General features: G+C 43.5%; 2 protein-coding genes across 9 annotated transcripts in view; one reads left to right on the top strand and one right to left on the bottom strand.

The window, feature by feature from the left end:
• Positions 1-2508, top strand: part of LOC115154766 (SWI/SNF-related matrix-associated actin-dependent regulator of chromatin subfamily D member 3) — a 61607-nt gene extending 59099 nt beyond the window's left edge. For all 8 annotated transcript variants that reach the window (XM_029701359.1, XM_029701334.1, XM_029701341.1 and 5 more), the window contains one exon: positions 53-2508. In XM_029701359.1, coding sequence (XP_029557219.1) covers positions 53-106 — 54 coding nt within the window. In that variant the 3' untranslated portion in view covers positions 107-2508. The remainder of the gene's footprint in view (positions 1-52) is intronic.
• A 1838-nt stretch (positions 2509-4346) lies between these two features.
• On the bottom strand, positions 4347-19334 carry LOC115154803 (chondroitin sulfate glucuronyltransferase-like). Its single transcript, XM_029701403.1, has 4 exons — positions 18128-19334; positions 7272-7836; positions 6908-7090; positions 4347-6261 (listed from the first exon to the last, which is right to left on the bottom strand). The coding sequence occupies exons 1-4, from the start codon at positions 18379-18381 to the stop codon at positions 4996-4998; spliced, it is 2268 nt and encodes a 755-aa protein (XP_029557263.1). The 5' UTR covers positions 18382-19334; the 3' UTR covers positions 4347-4995.
• Between the last annotated feature and the right edge of the window lie 913 nt (positions 19335-20247).

Here is a 20247-nt window from a genome sequence, read left to right on the forward strand (position 1 = left end):
GAGGTCAGGTTGTCTTTGTGTGTGTGATGCTGATGCCACTTCCCTCTCACAGATCCAGCAGAGGAGACAGGAGCTGGAGCAGGCCTTGGCCGTGAGGAACACCTAAACGCCGTCTCAGATGTCACGCTGCACTCTTCATCTGACCCCAGACCCGTGTTTGTTTTTTTGTTGCTTTCTTCACATTACTGTAGTACTGTGACCCCGTGGCCTCTGACCCATCCCCAATCGCATGTATCTAAAAAAAACTTTAACAATCTGTTCATCTCTGATGGACATAACCGGACATCTCTCTCCACACTCCTGGAAACCCAGGCCCAGTTGGTTACTTTTAATGTCACCCACTTAGAACCCACTAGCATGTCAGTCTTTCCATAGAGACTACAAGGCATTGTACCAGCTGCCTGCAGAATGATCACTGTGTCTTGGATCCTTCTCATCTCAACCAGATGGACTGAATCCAGCAGTACTGTACATAATAGAAAGGTCACAATGGTCCACTGCATCTTATTTGTGAGTCCAAAGTGGTTGTTTGTAACCTAATGTTTCAAGTGTCTTGACTCACACACAGTTTGGATTGTGCCCATTGTTTTTAGTGTATCATTAGCTGTATGGTTCATGTGAGCCATATGCTCAGAGTGTGTGTTTTGATGTGTGGAACCAGATGAACACCAGCAGAATGAAGATTACAGTATGAAGTAATGGGTCGTGGGACTGGGCTAATTTCTCTTCTGAAGCCCAAATGTTGAGGTCTGTCATTTTTAAAACATGAATTTGTTTAAGGTAGGCAGCTTTCATGAATTAGATTTTCCCCTCATTATAAACTAATCTAAAATGCAATCTAAGATTAGCTTAATTTCTTTCTTCTGTAATTTACTTAACAGTATAAGTAGATCTCTGTAAAAGTGAATATGTATTTCAGCAGATTGTTAAAAGGGACAATGACAATTAACACCAATATCTGCTGGCTGTAGAAAGGATAGATGGTGATATGAGTAAGCAGAAGGTGAAGTACTGTAGTAACACTTGGCAGCCATAGCGTGGAGCCTTGGAGTCAGTACACCCTGTATGCTTTTACACAGACTAACTCTCTGTAACAAAGCACCCAGACAGACTTGCCGCAGCAAATTGCCATGCAAATGGATTAGCTTTAGTGGTTAATTGTTTGCTGCTTCATTGTCCTGTCAGAAGTCATGTCTGGGAACAGTATTAGCTACAGATCTCTCCCAATACTCAAGCCAGTGTTTTTAATATTAACGATACACACATTTTGGAATATGATGTAACCAACACCATTTCCTATGTTGAACAATCATGGGGCGGGCAGTGAAGCTGCAGCCACAACATCTGTACATTGCCTGCTATGTAAAATGTTGGCCGGTAACTAATTCTATTATTTGAAATGAATGAAGAAATGGGTCTTTGTTCATTGTATTTTTAGTTAACATCTATTATGAACTACCTTTTCCAAATGGATCTGTCTGACAGTATTTTGTCCTTGAACATTTTGACGGAGTCACCAAAGGTCTCGATAAAAGAGTATTATACTAGTTAAAATAGACAATGAACAATGGTTACTGTGATTTTGTCTCAGCTCGATAAAGCTATGTTACCAGTTGAAACTGAAGGGGGAATATGAAGACATTTGTAAGGGATATGTAAATATCAGTTTTTTTCCCTTGAGGGCAACTGTACAGCCTATGACTGTCTGTTTGTGTGTTTTGTTTAGCGAACGGTGGGAAAGATTGGGTTTCATGGGACGCTAGTGTCCCTCTATGTACACTTGGGGGGGGGGGGTATTTTAGGTCCTTGTTGAGTTTTAATGGGGCAGAACCATAGAATTGAATGCTGGGAGTGATGATGCCTCCATCTCGCCACATACAAGGCTTGCTCATCTCTAACTACCACAGCAACTCAGTTCTGTGCCCTTCTAGTTTTGTGTGTCATGGGAGAAGCCTTCTCAGTTTCTGATTTGAAGTCGACACTTCAAACTTGTGTCCTTGTTCCATTTGTTTTGTGTCAAGATGCTCTTGAACATGGCTGAGAGCTCCTATACTCAGCATAAAGAGGTTGTTTCATAAAGACCTATGCATGCTGCATGGACAGGTTTTATACATTTCAAACAGGACATGTAAATACCCTCACGAATGCATGGAAGCGGATCTGAAGAGCACTGGATTTGGCACAATATCTTTTGTGAAGGGGCCTTTTTCGAACATTTGCTAAAAACCTGTGTGCTACCCAGCCAGCATAGATGTTATCTGCATATGAGAGTTTTTGTCACTACAAGTTCAATGTATGTCAACTTCACCAATCAAGGGAGCATACTAGTTGTTGTATTCAATTGTGTCAATCGATACTTGTTTGACCCAGATGTTCTTGTATGTTTGGCAGTCATGGAGCATCTTTGACTGTTGGGCACCCCTTGCTGGGCATTCTAGAAACTACAACTCACCCTCTGTCTGACAATGGAAACCTGTCATTTGACTAATATAAAAGACTGTACTTAAACTGTGTGCTCCTCTCTCTCTCTGACAAACAGCATTCATATTGGTCTATCTAAATGGATAGGTGGTAACCGCAGTCTCTGTGCATGACTTTGTGGAGAGTCCATGTTCCTCACAGCTCTCTTTTTACACCATTTTTGTCTGCCACTTTATTAGGTACACCACCCCATTCACGTAAATGGATCGCTCTTACAGACAGTGAGTCTCGTGGCCATGGTTTGCTGTATAAAGCAGGAAGACAGGCATCGAGGCATTCAGTTACTGTTTGAACGTTAGAATTCGCAAAACGAGTGACATAAGCGACTTTGAGCGTTGTATGATCTTCGGATCCAGTATCTCAGAAACGACCGACCCCCTGGGCTTTTCATGCGCGACAGTGTCTAAAGTTTACAGAGAATGGTGCGGCAGTCCTGTGGGCGAAAACAGCTTGTTGATGAGAGAGGTCGAAGGAGAATGGCAAGAATCGTGCAAGCTGAGAGGCGGGCCACACAGACAAATAACGGCGCAGTACAACAGTGGTGTGCAGAATGGCATCTCAGAACGCACAACTCGTCAGTCCTTGTCACGGATGGGCTATTGCAGACGACCAGACAGCTAAGAAGAAGCGGCTCCATTGGGCACACGATCACCAACACTAAGCTAGCTAGCTAAATTGACGATCACAGGGGGCAGTTTCGCCCCTCAGTATAATCCCCTCGCTCCTGCCCAGAGAGAAAGGGAGAAGAGAGAGGATGTGAAGTGGCCCATTTATTTCTCTGAACCCGCACCCCACTATGAAGAAACAGCTTCTCCGCTGCCAAGTGGATAGGACCCACCCTGCTAACATGCTGACTAGACCGGGTGCGCACACATGTTGATTTTGTCCATCCACACCAGACGCGACCAGGACACACAGGTTGAAATATCAAAACGAACTCTGAACCGACTATATTAATTTGGGGACAGGTCGAAAAGCATTAAACATTTATGGCAATTTAGCTAGCTAATTTGTCTTGGGATATAAACATTGGGTTGTTATTTTTACCTGAAATGCACAAGGTCCTTGACAATTAATCCACAGACAAGTTTCTAGTAATTTCTCTTCTTTGGACTTTATATGGCGGTTGGCAACTGGACTGGCGTGTGGACCTCAGCTCACCTATCAATCACCCACGTGGGTATATGCTCCTATCAACCAATGAGGAGATGGGAGAGGCGGGACTTGCAGCGCGTCACAAATAGAACAAAGTTCTATTTTAGCGCCTGGCTATGCAGACACTCGTTGACGCGCGCGAGCAGTTTGGATGCAATCATTGAATAACGTGTACATTTATTTTGCAACGCTCGAGTACGTAACGCAAGGGGTGTGGTCAGCATGTAAGGCATTCTGAACGTGCACTGAGCTCACTCACTCCTCCCCTAGGACACGTGAAAGAGTTCCAGCTAAAATCCAGGGAGACCCGGGGAGGGGTGGATTACTACCTTAATGTGAGGAGGCAGACTTTGGTACAAACTGTACATTGCTACAGAGCTCTGAGGCAAGCCAGGAAGAATACAGAGTTCAGAGTTCTGAATATGATTGGAGGAGTATCAACCACTAGAATCTCCTACCCTATTAGCTTGTCCTTGGCTCGCAATCCATGGTCTTCACTTGCAAAGTATGCATCACTCCTCACTCAGTGAAAAACAGCTGCCGTTGTCATGTGGCCGCAGGTCTCAAAAACAAGTTGTTCTGCTTTGTCTTCTCTAATTGAGACCCCACGGTAAGACGACTGTGTTTCAAACAAACATTGAACTGCACACAAGATACTGTAGCTCGCAAAGGAAATAGCTAGGTCTGGGATTCCAAAATAACATCAGAAAAGAGTCCAGAAGCGACTGCCTTTAACATCCGTAGGGTCTGTTTTTTCCCCCCTATCTGTCTAGGGAATGAAACAAACCACATGAAACAAATCACACACTATGAGATAAACATACTAAAAAAACAGTGTCAATTGAAAGAAAATACACATATACACTCAATGGCTTCTCTTTAAATCCAGTATTAGAATCATAATTCAGCACAGCCATGAAGGAAGACATATGGCTCATGCCAGTTTTCTCAGAGCTCATTGTTTATTTATCACCTTCCGATAGAGCCTTCCCTTGGGCTACCATTGGAGTGAAAGCAGAGTTCTGCCAGCCTGCACGCACAGTTTGCAGGAATACACGTTGTAACATCACTCCTCAGTCTGTGCAGGCCTAAGATTGCACATGGGTTCTTGGTCCTTAGGGATCTGTTTGGAGATTCAACATCCCATAATATGCCTCGTCCAAAAGTCTAGGCGGTGTGGTTCAGGTTCATAAAGAAGGCCAAAGGTATCAAGTCATTCTAGATGGTAAACCTATGGTGCATTTCCACTGTCAGACTTTGCACCAGTGTTTGGCCCAAAGATGTTGCCTTCTGAGGCCTGGCCCTGAAAAAAGCCTGGAGTGACACCAGTGCTGCAGTGGAAAAGCACCACTAGACCCCCTAGGTGCTGTTGGCCTGCTCCTGCTCAAACAGGGCCATGGCTAAGTGCGACCGCGAGGCCAGGCCCTCCAGGTTACTGAGCACACAGCGGTGGTAGATGTCCTCGCTGAAGCGCGGGTTGCACACCCGCCGCACGTACTTCTGCACTAGTGCCGGCTCCACCGCCCGGAACACGTGCAAGCCCGAGTAGCGCACAAAGATCTCGTACACGTCCATGCTCTCCAGCAGCTCGTCGTTGTCCAGGATGTCAGCGGCCATCTTGGTGCGTGACGCCATATAGTCAGCATTGTAGAAACATGCCTCCTCGAAGACGTGGCGGTCGAAGCGTCCATCGCGCAGTGCCTCGGCGGGGAAGGAGGCCAAGGTCTGCTGGTCATGGTACAAGATGGTCTGGCTGAACTCCTGGAAGTGGGTAGGGAAGAACACCTGCCAGTTGCTGATGGCATTCATGCGGCAGCGGTTGAGAAAGTCAGCGTGGACCTCGGTCCACACCGAAGCCAGGAAGAAGAGCGTGTCCACCGGGTGCTTCTTGGAGATTATGTCCATTAGCTTGACCTGCGACGGCACCTCCGTCTTCACGCTGATCCAGGGTATCCTCACGTCACCGTAGCGCTTCTCCACCTCGCCGATCATGGCCTTGATGCCGGCGAACACGTCCGACTGGCTGACGCGCTGGGCGTCAAAGGGGTCGTAGACAAACAGGAAGGTGAGCAAGACGTTGTCGTGCGTGTCCAGCATGTTCATCACATACATGTCTAGGAAGTTACCCACAAAGTCCTGCTCGCGGGCCGTGACGGGCAGGATGACCTGCACCCGGGTGGCCTCCGTCACATAGGGCATGGGGATGATCTCAATGGTGCTGAGGGGGCGGAGCAGGCTGACCCGCTTGGCGATCACCTGGCTGTGACCTTTCTGGGTGAAGGCTTCCAGGGCCAGGTCCAGCACGTACTCCATGCCCCGGGTGGGGTCGAAGCGCCGGTAGCCGTTGAGCAGGCGGCGTTTCTTGAAGCGCAGCTGGGGTTGGTAGCGCTCGTTGAGGTGCTCCATGGCCGTTTCCAGCACGGCGCTCACGTCGGCCCAGTTGGCGCCACACAGTTTACACTTGGGGGCGCTGTCAGAGCATGAGTAGATGTGCTCCTTGGTGAAATACTCCCAGTTGATGACCTCGAAACGAGTCTTTGGCATGAAGGGAGGATTGACCCCGATTGGCCAGATGGCCCCCACCTTACCCTCTGGGGTCAACTCACTCAGGTTGTTGATCTGGACCTGGAAAAAGACAAAACCATAATGACACAACAGTGTTTACATGTATCAAAAGCATCTTCAAATATTTATTTCTTCAATACTAGGATATTTATCAACAATGTTGAGGGTAGTTGATTCAAGGCTTAACTGTAATGGATTGATATTCTCCTTGGTCAGCGTCTCTCAAAGCTTATTATAAGCAATATTGTATATGTATGTATTGTATGGGGGGTGTATTGTATTAGGGAATCATGTGATGCCTGTTGTATACTGTAGGCTATTTTCTAAGTGGAGGACTTTGCGTGATTTGATTCTTAATTGCCCAAATGGATAAATAAAGTTGTACTGAATTGAATGACAAAGTTCACTTTTAAACTGACAGATTGTTTACAAAATGACATTAGCAGATCAATTTAGAATGAGTTGATGTCAGAATTTCAAACATCACATCCTCACAAAACGGTTCGGTCACTGTTAAATGCCTAAATATTGGGTCAGACAGAAATTTCTGCCCAGGCGTAGATTTTCGTAGAAATTGGTGCGGTATGTAGGAAAACTGAACATTTGCACACTGGACCCGTAACCAGTCAAACCAACACCAGTGCCAACTCCTCAAATAGCCAGAACCATACAGAAAGCCCATCTGATTCCATTAAACAAAATCAACCTGCAGCTGCTGTATCTGTAGGTAGGTCCAGTCCAGTTCGATCTGGCTGAAGCGTTTGTGCAGGCGGTACATTAGGCTGGGCTCTGACACAGGGTGGACTGTGAAGGCATTCTTAAACTGGGCACTGTCCTCTCGCTCTGGGTCTGCTTTCTTCCCCAGCTCAAAGTAGCGATATGTCATGTCCTGTAAGTAACATGCAAACAGTGGGGAGGGAAATGTTAGCCATCTCGTAGGTAAGACAACTGATGGGTGTAGTCAAAGTACTGTAAATCATGATGACATAGCATTGATAAAAGACTGGTAATCGTTACTGCAAACTCTATAAACATGTTTTATAATAATGATGTCTCAGCTGTGTGTTTACCTGGTGTACCTCCACACAGCTCAGACTCAGGTAGTCGATGATGCAGCGCCCAAGCCACTCGTCAGGCCTGACGCTGAGGATGTCGTTGTGGCAGGTGTCCAGGTGGGGCTGCAGGCGGGCCAACAGGCTGCGGGAGAGCAGGTAGCCATAACCCCCGTGGCAGTACCTGGCCCTCTCTTCCCCACCGATGAACTCCTCTGACCGGCCCATGTAGAGGTCCTGTCCCGTGCTGAGGTGGCCCACCAGCTCGACCAGCCTCTCGGCCTGTATGTAGGTGTCATCCTGGGCCAGGAAGAACCAGTCGTAGTCCAAGCCATAGTGCTGGTGCAGGTAGCGTACCGTCTCGTACATCAGCCACACGGGCCGGTCGTCGCCGTGGGCCACCACCTTCATGCCGTGGGGGACCTTGGAGCTGCGCAGGCCCGTGAAGAAGAAGGTGCGGTGGAAGTGGTGGGCCACGGTGCGGTTCACCGCCACGGCCAGCGTGTTGAGGGTGGCCCGCGAGGTCAGCACCCCCACCAGGAGGCGCTCTCGGATGCCCAGCTCCGTGTGGATGTAGCGCGTCCTGATCACAGAGGAGGCGTTCAGATGGACATTCACTGTTTCAAATCAAACTCACTCATTACTGAGCAGAGCTGAGTGATTTATTTTATTACATAGATGAAATAAGGAACATGCCCCATCTTAGAGATTTACTATGCAATTACTAATGTACTATTTAACAATATGCTAATAAAAAGTTACAATGTTGTAAACTACAATGTTATTGTTTCTACTTAAAAATGCACTTGTTATAAGTAAAGTTGGTTTAAAAACATCTGGTAAATGACTATGTCAAGGTGAATGTAAGACTTGAATGCGCCTAGTGTCCATTCTTGTCCAGATGGCCAGTGGCGGTTCTAGACCATTTCAACTGGGGGGGCCAGTTGTACTGTTAGAGGGGCCAGTTATATTAGACGTTATTGTTGTCATATCGTTTTGCATGTGGTACGATACTGTTGTGTTCTGCCTAAAGCCGTCCCTCTAGAAAATGTGTGGGTTAAATTAGTGTTCCGCGTTGCCACTGTCTAATAACGGATGTAAAAAAAGAACGATAGCAAAAATTTGTTATGTAAAAAATATTTCATACTCCACATTTAGGGGGGCCACAAGGGGATCCAAAATTGAGTGATGCTGAGAATCCGATTTTTGGATACTTTAAAAGTATGGCAAACAAAAACCATTGATTTCAAAGTTAAACAAACCATACAACTCTATGCACAATGACTACTTTTAACAATTTCCACGGAACATTTAGCAAAATACATTACTTGAAAAACAATGCAGATGTAAAATTTGGTAACAGAATGACGGTAAAAACTCCCTCCGTTTAAGAGACTACATTTAACAAAAAATATCTACCCAAATTAAGATTCAAAGATGTCTGCACAAAGAATGGGGTGTCAGCTATGACATGACACCTTGAGTTTGAAAAAATATATTATGGTTATTTAAGTGGATTAACACCCATTAACAGAATGACATCATGGATCCCTGATATGTACTATACAAAAATGCATAATTATAAATGTCATTCTCTTGGTCATTCTCTTGGTGATGCATCCTGAATAGGTACACAAAAGTATCTCTGATCCAGAGGGGTTGGGTTAAATGCGGGAGACACATTTCAGTTGAATGCATTCAGTTGTACAACTGACTAGGTATCTATCACCCTTTCAACACACTGGCTATTATTCTAATGAGCTCCACCCCCAAAAAAGACCACATTTGTACCAATCTGTTTCACAAGTTCGGACATCTCAATACAGCACAGTACGGTAGAGTAGAGTTCAGTACATCAAATCAAAGTTTATTTGTCACATGAGCCGAATACAACCTTAGAGTGAAATGCTTACTTACAGGCTCTAACCAGTAGTGCAGAAAAGTTATTAGGTGAACAATAGGTGGGTAAAGAAATAAAACAACAGTAAAAAGACAGGCTATATACAGTAGCGAGGCTATAAAAGTAGTGAGGCTACATACAGACACCGGTTAGTCAGGCTGATTGAGGTAGTATGTACATGAATGTATAGTTAGTGACTATGCATATATGATAAACAGAGAGTAGCAGCAGCGTAAAAAGAGGGGTTGGGGGGGGCACACAGTGGAAATAGTCCGGGTAGCCATTTGATTACCTGTTCAGGAGTCTTATGGCTTGGGGGTAAAAACTGTTGAGAAGCCTTTTTGTCCTAGACTTGGCACTCCGGTACTGCTTGCCATGCGGTAGTAGAGAGAACAGTCTATGACTGGGGTGTCTGACAATGTTTAGGGCCTTCCTCTGACACCGACTGGTGTAGAGGTCCTGAATGGTAGGCAGCTTAGCCCCAGTGATGTACTGGGCCGTACGCACTACTAGAGGTTGACCGATTAATCGGAATAGGCGATTAATTAGGGCCGATTTCAAGTTTTCATAACAATTGGTAATCGGTATTTTTGGCCACCGATTTGCCGAATATTTTTTATTTTTTTATATATATATTTTTTTACACACCTTTATTTAACTACGCAAGTCAGATTAAGAACACATTCTTATTTTCAATGACGGCCTAGGAACGGGGGTTAACTGCCTTGTTCAGGGGGGATTCGATTTTGCAACCTTCAGTTACTAGTCCAACGCTCTAACCACCTGCCGTACATTGCACTCCACGAGGAGCCTGCATGGCAGGCTGACTACCTGTTACGCGAGGGCAGCAAGAAGCCAAGGTAAGTTGCTAGCTAGCATTAAACTTATCTTATAAAAAAACTATCAATCTTAACATAATCACTAGTTAACTACACATGGTTGATGATATTACTAGTTTATCTAACGTGTCCTGCGTTGCATATAATCGATGCAGTGCCTGTTCATTTCTCATTGAATCACAGCCTACTTCGACAAACGGGTGTTGATTTAACAAGCGCATTTGCGAAAAAAGCACTATCGTTGCACCAATGTACCTAACCATAAACATCAATGCCTTTCTTTAAAATCAATACACAAGTATATATTTTGAAACCTGCATATTTATTTAATATTGCCTGCTAACATGAAATTGTGTCACATCTCTAGCGTTCATTGCACGCAGAGTCAGGGTATATGCAACAGTTTGGGCCGCCTGGCTCGTTGCGAACTAATTTGCCAGAATTTTACGTAATTATGACATAACATTGAAGGTTGTCAATATAACAGGAATATTTAGACTTAGGGATGCCACCTGTTAGATAAAATACGGAACGGTTCTGTATTTCACTGAAAGAAAAAAACTTTTGTTTTTGAGATGATAGTTTCCAGATTCGACCATATTAATGACCTAAGGCTCGCATTTCTGTGTATTTATTATATTATAATTTTCCATTCACGTCATTTAGCAGACGCTATTATCCAGAGCGACTTACAAATTGGTGCATTCACCTTATGATATCCAGTGGAACAACCACTTTACAATAGTACATATTTTTTTGGGGGGGGGGTTAGAAGGATGACTTTATCCTATCCCAGGTATTCCTTAAAGAGGTGGGGTTTCAGGTGTCTCTGGAAGGTGGTGATTGACTCCGCTGTCCTGGCGTCAGCGGACAGAGCAGCGAACAGTTTTGACTGGGCTGAGCGGGAACTGTGCTTCCGCAGAGGTTGGGGGGCCAGCAGGCCAGAGGTGGATGAACGAAGTGCCCTTGTTTGGGTGTAGGGACTGATCAGAGCCTGAAGGTACGGTGGTGCCGTTCCCCTCACAGCTCCGTAGGCAAGCACCATGGTCTTGTAGCAGATGCGAGCTTCAACTGGAAGCCAGTTGAGTGTGCGGAGGAACGGGGTGACGTGAGAGAACTTGGGAAGGTTGAATTAAGTCTATGATTTGATATTTGATAGAGCAGTCTGACAGAGGTGGTAGGCAGCAGCAGGCTCATAAGCATTCATTCAAACAGCACCTTCGTGTGTTTTGCCAGCAGCTCTTCGCTGTGCTTCAAGCATTGAGCTGTTTATGACTTCAAGCCGGGTGGGTATAATTTGTGTAAAGTTCCAACAGGAATCTATTCCAAAAACTTCTTAAATAACAAGGTTGCCAAAAAACAACGCATACAAAGTTGTATAGCGGCAGAATAAGATACCGGGTAGTGGTCTATTTCATTGTGTTTTTCACTCGTCGCGTTTATTCCGAAAAATGTCTGTCCTCACTCTGGTTGCCTATGGACAAACATTAAGAATAAGCTACGTGGTGAGTTGATGTCTATTCGGCAGCTAGTTAGCTAGGTTTGTATGCGTTGCTACTTTGTATGCGTTGTTGGTTGGCAACCTTTTACTTTACGTTTTTTGGAACAGATTCCTGTTGGAACGTTCCACAAATTATACCCACCCCTTCAAGCCTATCAACTCCCAAGATTAGGCTGGTGTAACCGATGTGAAATGGCTAGCTAGTTAGCGGGGTGCGCACTAATAGCGTTTCAAACGTCACTCGCTCTGAGACTTGGAGTAGTTATTCCCCTTGCTCTGCATGGGTAACACTGCTTCGAGGGTGGCTGTTGTCGATGTGTTCCTGGTTCGAGCACAGGTAGGGGCGAGGAGAGGGACAGAAGCTATACTGTTACACTGACAATACTAAAGTGCCTATAAGAACATCCAATAGTCAAAGGTATATGAAATACAAATCGTATAGAGAGAAATACTCCTATAATTCCTATAATAACTACAACCTAAAACTTCTTACCTGGGAATATTGAAGACTCATGTTAAAAGGAACCACCAGCTTTCATATGTTCCCATGTTCTGAGCAAGGCACTTAAACGTTATCTTTCTTACATGGCACATATTGCACTTTTACTTTCTTCTCCAACACTGTTTCGCATTATTTAAACCAAATTGAACATGTTTCATTATTTATTTGAGGCTAAATTGATTTTATTGATGTATTATATTAAGTTAAAATAAGTGTTCAAAATTATTATTATTTTTCGTTATAAATCGGCTGATTAATCGGTATCGGCTTTTTTGGGTCCTCCAATAATTGGTATCGAAAAATCATAAATCGGTCGACCTCTACACACTGCCCTCTGTTGTGCCTTGCGGTCAGAGTCTGAGCAATTGCCATACCAGGCAGTGATGCAACCAGTCAGGATGCTCTCGATGTTACAGCTGTAGTACCTTTTGAGGATCTCAGGACTCATGCCAAATCTTTTTAGTTTCCTGAGGGGGAATAGGCTTTGTCATGGCCTCTTCACGACTGTCTTGGTGTGTTTGGACCATTCTAGTTTATACTGTACTCATGTAGTGTGCTCTACTGTACTGTACTAAACTCTACAGTACTGTACTGACCTACACTCTACTCTAATTTTCTTTACTGTACTCTGCTGTCCACGCTTGTGAAACAGACATCTTTGAGCTATACCCCTGCATAGCACTGCCCCACTTTCTTTACTGATTTCTCTGAGCTATTGTCTATTGTCCTTGAGAACTATGATACACTCATTGTGTTGAGCGATTTTAATATTCATGTTGACAAAGATACTGACTCCAAGGCCATTGAATGTATTAATCTTTTGAGCTCTATGGACTTTATCCAACATGTTACTGGGCCCACCTATAACCGCTGCCATACTCTGAACCTGGTTATTACCAAGGGGCTATCTATTGACAAATATTATATTGTTGATGTTGCTTTATCTGATCACCACCATGTATTTTTTACTACCTTGTTGCCCATAGCACAGGGTAAATGCATTATGAATTTTTACTGCAGTGAACTAAATCAGGGTTACAGAGTGATTCTTGGTAGTCTTACACAAATCTAATTTGAAACAAATGTATACACCTTACACACTTTTGGTCATTGCTATGGACTTAAAAAAAATAAAAAAATAAGTAGAGTTGAAATGTACTACCTTTTGAGTTTATCCCAATATTACAATGTGTGTGTATATATATATACGGAACAAAAATAAGTGTTGGTCCCATATTTCATGAGCTGAAATAAAAGAACTCAAATTTTCCATACGCACAAAAAGCGTATTTCTCTCAAATTGTGCACAAATTTGTTTACATCCCTGTTAGTGAGCATTTCTCATTTGCCAAGATAATCCATCCACCTGACAGGTGTGGCATATCAAGAAGTTGATAAAAGAGCATGATCAATACACAGGTGCACCTTGTGCTGGGGACAAAAAAGGCCACTAAAATGTGCAGTTCTGTCACACAACACAATGCCACAGATGGCTTAAGTTGAGGGAGCATGCAATTGGCATGCTGACTGCAGGAATGTCCACCAGAGCTGTTGCCAGATAATTTAATGTTAATTTCTCTACCATAAGCCGCCTCCAACGTTGTTTTAGAGAATTTGGCAGTACGTCCAACGGGCCTCACAACCGCAGACCACATGTAACCATGCCAGCCCAGGACCTTCACATCCGGCTTCTTCACCTGCAGGCCCAGGTACCCGGGCAGCTGATGAAACTGAGAAGTATTTCTGTCTGTAATCTAGCCCTTTTGTGGGGAAAAACTCATTCTGATTGGCTGGGCCTGGCTCCCCAGTGGATTTCACAGAGAAACACGGGATGTCGTTTTATTTTATAATCTTTATTAATTATGAAATTATGGAAAATATTAATAACATGAGGCCAAAGATGGAGCTTTTGGTCATTGACTGCAGGAAAGGGCTACGAAATTCATAACTCGAGTGCAGAGGCCTGCCTGTCATCCCGTTATAGATGGAGCCCCATCTGTGCAAAAGCCCACCATTCAATCCCATGGAATCTGTTTTTCGTTAATATAGCCATGCAGAGGCCACCCGGGTGGCGCAGTGGTCTAAGGCACTGCATCGCAGTGCTAGCTGTGCCACCAGAGATTCTGGGTTCGAGCCCAGGCTCTGTTGCAGCCGGCCGCGACCAGGAGGTCCATGAGGCGACGCACAATTGGCCCAGCAACGTCCGGGTTAGGGAGGGTTTGGCCGGCAGGGATATCTTTGTCTCATCGCGCACTAGATATTCCTGTGGCGGGCCGGGCGCAGTGCACGCTGACCAGGTCGCCAGGTGTACGGTGTTTCCTCTGACACATTGGTGCGGCTGGCTTCAGGGTTGGATGTGCATTGTGTCAAGAAGCAGTGCGGTTGGGTTGTGTTTCGGAGGACGCAGGGCTCTCAACCTTCGCCTCTCCCGAGTCCGTGCGGGAGTTGCAGCGATGAGACAAGACTAACTACTACCAATTGGATACCACAAAAATTGGGGAGAAAAAAAAGGGATAAAAAAAAAAAATATTAAAAAAAATATATATATAGCCGTGCAGCACCCTGAACATCCCATGTGCCGTTTCATGCTCGGGAATCGTGAGACAAAAAAAAGTATGTGCTCGTGAATAGCGAACAAAGGTCACTGCATCAATGCATTGAACAAAGGTCAATGCATCTCGGCCCTAACAGGTCATCTGATGCAGCACTCCATCACTCTCCTTGGTAAAATAGCCCTTACACAGCCTGGAGGTGTATTTTGGGTCATTGTCCTGTTGAAAAACAAATTATAGTCCCACTAAGTGCAAACCAGATGGGATGGCGTATCGCTGCAGAATGCTGTGGTAGCCATGCTGGTTAAGTATGCCTTGAATTGTAAATAAATCACTGACAGTGTCACCAGTAAAACACCCCCACACCTCCATGCTTCACGGTGGGAACCACACATGCGGAGATCATCCGTTCACCTACTCTGCGTCTCACAAAGACACGGCGGTTGGAACCAAGAATCTCACATTTGGACTCATCAGACCAAAGAACAGATTTCCACCGGTCTAATGTCCATTGCTCGTGTTTCTTGGCCAAAGCAAGTCTCTTCTTCTTATTGGTGTCCTTCAGTAGTGGTTTAGACTGTCGTTTCTTTTTGCTTATTTGAGCTGTTCTTGCCATAATATGGACTTGGTCTTTTACCAAACAGGGATATCTTCTGTATACCAGCCCTACCTTGTCACAACACAACTGATTGGCTCAAACGCAATATGGAAAGAAATTCCACAAATTAACTTAACAAGGCACATCTGTTAATTGAAATGCATTCCAGGTGACTACCTCATGAAGCTGGTTGAGAGAATGCCAAGAGTGCGAAGCTGTCATCAAGGCAAAGGGTGGCTACTTTGAAGAATCTCAAATATAAAACATATTTGGATTTGTTTAAGACTTTTCTGGTTACTACAATATTCCATAATATTATTTGTTTTATACATGATTGTTGTCATAGTTGTGATGTCTTCAATATTATTCTACAATGTAGAAAATAGTTTAAAAAATTAAGAAAAACACTTGAATTAGTAGGTGTGTCCAAACTTTTGACTGGTACTGTACGTATATTTAGTGTTAGAGAAAAGGTGCATATTTTCTAAAGGTCTGTCTTGATCAAAACATCTGCCCCCATCGCTGTGAATGTCTCACTGAGCTATAGCTTGGCCTCCTGAACTCATTAGGAACTTGCCTGTCATCTCATATTAATCTACTATTTTAGATTACTGGCTATAAATCGATGTTTGAATGTGCTACAGCGACAAAACCACTCCCTCCTGCTGCATTATAATGTAAGGATTCCAGACATATGCGTTGTTCGTGGCTGTGACGTAGGGTTCTGTAGGAAGAGCGAATGCAATGGTAGGAGGGACATCCCCGCTTCAAGTGGTATCAGATTTCACATCCTTCTTCACACAGGCAGAAGAGACATACTCCTGTGTCTGTGAGAATCAGGGCTACCGCTCAATGCAAGCCATTTCGATCTATGGTGTCCACATATCTATTTGTATGCGAAAATGTTGGTCGGAACTGGCACCAGAAACACTCAGGTCCCAAAAACAGGGGACTTTACATCTAAACAAATATAGACTCTTAGCTTTCATTTGACACCAAATTTGATGTGCTCCTATGAACTTCACGTTAGTGCTCAAGCCAGGGTTCTTTACATGGAATTGCCCATGGGCTTTTTAAACAAATCTTTATCAAGGGGTGAAATGTCAGTAGCGGTCTAATAGCATTGGCCACCTCTTTCTTTTCCTTCCTTTTTTAACAACTTTCATATAGCCTAAGAAATTATGGTCTGTCCCTAAAAATGTAGGCCTACATATTCTATGTCATATCAACCACAGTGGTTCAGACCCAGTATGAAGAGATAAAAGCCATTTAAAAATGGATGAACAAACAAGGAAAATCTGTGCGAATCAAACAGACATTGGCCTATAAAGGCCTTCATTTTGTAACAAAGTGTGATGCAGCGAAAGTCATGATTTGCGTCATTCACATATCGATGACTAATTTCACAATGTTAGTGGGTTGCATAAGCATTAGTTCCCAGAAAACACCAGTCATATGCCTCGCACTGGGATGCATTATGTTTTTAAACAGTTCTAAAAGAGGATTTCATAAAAGACATCCAATAGCTCTGCATATATTTTTAAGCAGTGTCTTCCTTTTTGGTCATTTCCATGTAGAAGTATGCATGAGTACAAACATGTCAAGTTCATAGGAGCATGTCAAATGAAAGGGCATGACAAAAAATGAATATAAAAAAAAAAAGGTTTAATGTGGAATAAGCAAAATGCTTTGATTTCTTGTCAAACAGATAAAAGGGGTCTTAGAAAACCTCTACCAGAAAGTCTTAAAAGGTATTACAAAAACAATAATATTTAAGTAAATACCCTTGGCAACTAATATAAAACACTTTTTTCTGCCTTCTGTAAGTTTAAGAAACATTGCCTTGAAATTCCTTTACCAAAAACCCACAGATCTTTTAAGATATTGTCTAATTTCTTTCCCTCATGTGAAGGGAAGACAATGAAAGTTCACAGAACTATCAAGTAAAGGTAGACCTATCAATTAGTTAGTGTTTTTACTGATATCAATTTTGAATACGAATTAAGTCATTAAAAATCTAAATTCTGTTATCAAATCGGTCAGTCTGCCCTGGATTTCAACGTCCACAGACATTCTTTTTAGTAGGTTTTTTTTCAACCTTTATTTAACTAGGCAAGTCGGTAAAGAACAAATTCGTATTTACAATGATGGCCTACCCCGGCTAAACCCTCCTCTAACCCAGACGACGCTGGGACAATAGTATGCCGCCCTATGGGACTCCCAATCACAGCCGGTTGTGATACATCCCGGGATCGAACCCGAGTCTGTAGTGACGCCTCTAGCACTGTGATGCAGTGCCTTAGACCGCTGTGCCACACGGTTCCAAAGTACAGCACAGTTGAGTAGAGTAGATTGTCAGGAGAGTAGAGTACAGTAGACAACACTAGAGGTGAGTACACTGTACTGAACTATACTCTACTGAACTATACTCTACTTTACTGAACTATACTGTACTCTACTGTGCTGTAGAATGACATTTATATCCATAATTATGCATTTCTGAGTAGTATAGATCAGGGACACATGATAAAATGATGTTACGGCAATTCTGTTACTGGGTATAAATCCACTTCACTTATTGCAGTTCAATAACCTAAAGAGATTTTTTCAAACTCAAGGTGTCAAGTCATAGCTGACTCCCCATTCCTTCTGCAGACAACTTCACATTTTAATTTGGAGAAGATATTTAAGAATTTTTGGAAAACGCGGTCATATAAAAACAGAAGATTTTACCTAAATTCTGTTACAAAACTTTGCATCTGCACATTTCTTCCAATAAATGTATTTTTGTAGAATTTTCTGTGTAAATTGTTAAAAGTAGTCATTGTGCATAGAGTTGTATGGTTTGTTAAACTTTGAAATCAATGGGTTTTGGTATCCATTTTAAGTGAAAAACCTGCCCATTTGCAAACGCTTATCTCTGAAACCTAGTGTTAGGCTAGGATGTGGTATTCCTCTGTGCATCCATCCCAAAATGCTCACCTGAGGACCTTCTTGTGTGGTTTGTTGGGGTCCTTGTGGTATGGTATGATGCGTGGCTGGAAGTCTTCAATCCCAGGACCACCTCTCTGGTCCCCTGGGGGGTCTCCCCTATTGCCCAGTTCATCTCCACACGAGTCATATGTGTCTCCCTGGGTCCAGGAGACCATCAGCAGGCTCAGGCTGCATCCCAAAGAGAGCCCCAGGATAAGGGGGAGAGCAGGCCTGGACACCGCCAGGAAGGAGGAAAGACGCATAACGAAGCGGTGGACTTCAGTGCTGTCAATCAAGTTTTATGTTATGTTCCTCTGAAAGTCTGATAAATTGGCACAATCCTGGCTGTGTTGCACCATGGAGTAGATAGCTCACTACATCCTTATCAGTGCCATTTAAAGATAAGGTACTATAAGGTATTTACTATAGAATAACTTGACACACTGAACAGACAGCTGTATTGACTGCCACTCTTCAGCAGTCAACACCTAGCTACTGTAATAGGCTTCTGTCCAATAATAAACCACCTAGCTAGCTAGTAGGCTAACAAGTACGCTAGCCAGCTGAAATAACAATTTGCAATTGGCTTGCTATGACTTAGCTAACTAACTAGTAAGGTGGCTGGCTAGTGTCCCAGCTAGCTAGCTACATACAATAAAACCAGGGCTTTACAATGCTGTAACGTTATTCATATTTTAGATAACTATCCTGACAAAACGACAACATCCAAGCCTCGGTATCAGGAAGCAAGCTACCTAGTTAACGGTGTTGGTCCTTCGTTCTCTCCCCAAAAACAAAGGGTGTTTTCCTCTCCATTTTTGTTGATGCAGGCGCAATTATCCATATTTTGTCTGTAGGTGGTCAGAAAACGATCAAATTCCATGTCGGCGTGGTCCACAGAAACACAGCATGCATGCTGTCTTTCCTTCAAATTATTTCAGGCTAATGATATAGCTACATTTGCTTACAAAGTCGACCTTTTTTCCTCTCACTTCCTCAAAGTGAGTAATTCACCGCCTCCAAGTAAAGCATCTCTTTCAAATCTTCATGAATTCATAAAAAAAATGCTACTTGTCAGAGAGAAACCTTCTGGAAAGCATGTCGTGCACTGGATAAAGTATTATCTGAAAATACTGCTTCTCATTCTACATCCATTCTGCACTGCGCTTGTGGGGCAAAATGCTGTCAGACACGGCGTCATCAGACGTCTGTAGAGGGGCTCTCTGATGGGCCCTTCAAGTTCAATACCATCCAATATTCTTAATGCTTCATTCTATTTTTTTCCTTCATTTTCTTGCATTCATAAAGATACATTGTATGCATCCAGAACAGTAGTGGGGAAAATATTTAGCTAAACATCCCTTTTATGTGACTCAACTCAAATTTGATATCAAATATTATTGTTCTGGCAACACTCATTGGGCACATATCCAAATAATTGCTTTATTTTGTAAATCATAGTCTGATTACTTATGCAACTCAAACATGGACCAATACATTTGATTTAATATCCACCGTATTACTTTATTATCCATCCTTACAACTTTCAACTTTCCATAATCTGAAACTAACCCTGATTCAGATGACCATCCTACCCATGCTAGATTACGGAGACATAATTTATAGATCGGCAGGTAAGGGTGCCCTCGAGCGGCTAGATGTTCTTTACCATTCGGCCATCAGATTTGCCACCAATGCTCCTTATAGAACACATCACTGCACTCTTCTGTAAATTGGTCATCTCTTTATACCCGTTGCAAGACCTACTGGTTGATGCTTATTTATAAAACCCTCTTAGGCCTTACTCCCTCCTATCTGAGATATCTACTGCAGCCCTCATCCTTCACATACAACACCCGTTCTGCCGTTGCAGGCCAGTCACATTCTGTAAAAGGTCCCCAAAGCACAAACATCCCTGGGTCGCTCCTCTTTTCAGTTCACTGCAGCTAGCGACTGGAACGAGCTGCAACAAACACCCAAACGGGACAGTTTTATCTCTTCATTCAAAGACTCAATTATGGAAAATGACTGACAGTTGTGGCTGCTTTGCGTGATGTATTGTTGTCTCTACCTGCTTGCCCTTTCTGCTGTTGTCTGTGCCCAATAATGTTTTTGTTTTTTTAGGGGTG

Source organism: Salmo trutta, chromosome 2 (assembly GCF_901001165.1).
Source record: "Salmo trutta chromosome 2, fSalTru1.1, whole genome shotgun sequence".
Taxonomy (NCBI): Eukaryota; Metazoa; Chordata; class Actinopteri; order Salmoniformes; family Salmonidae; genus Salmo; species Salmo trutta.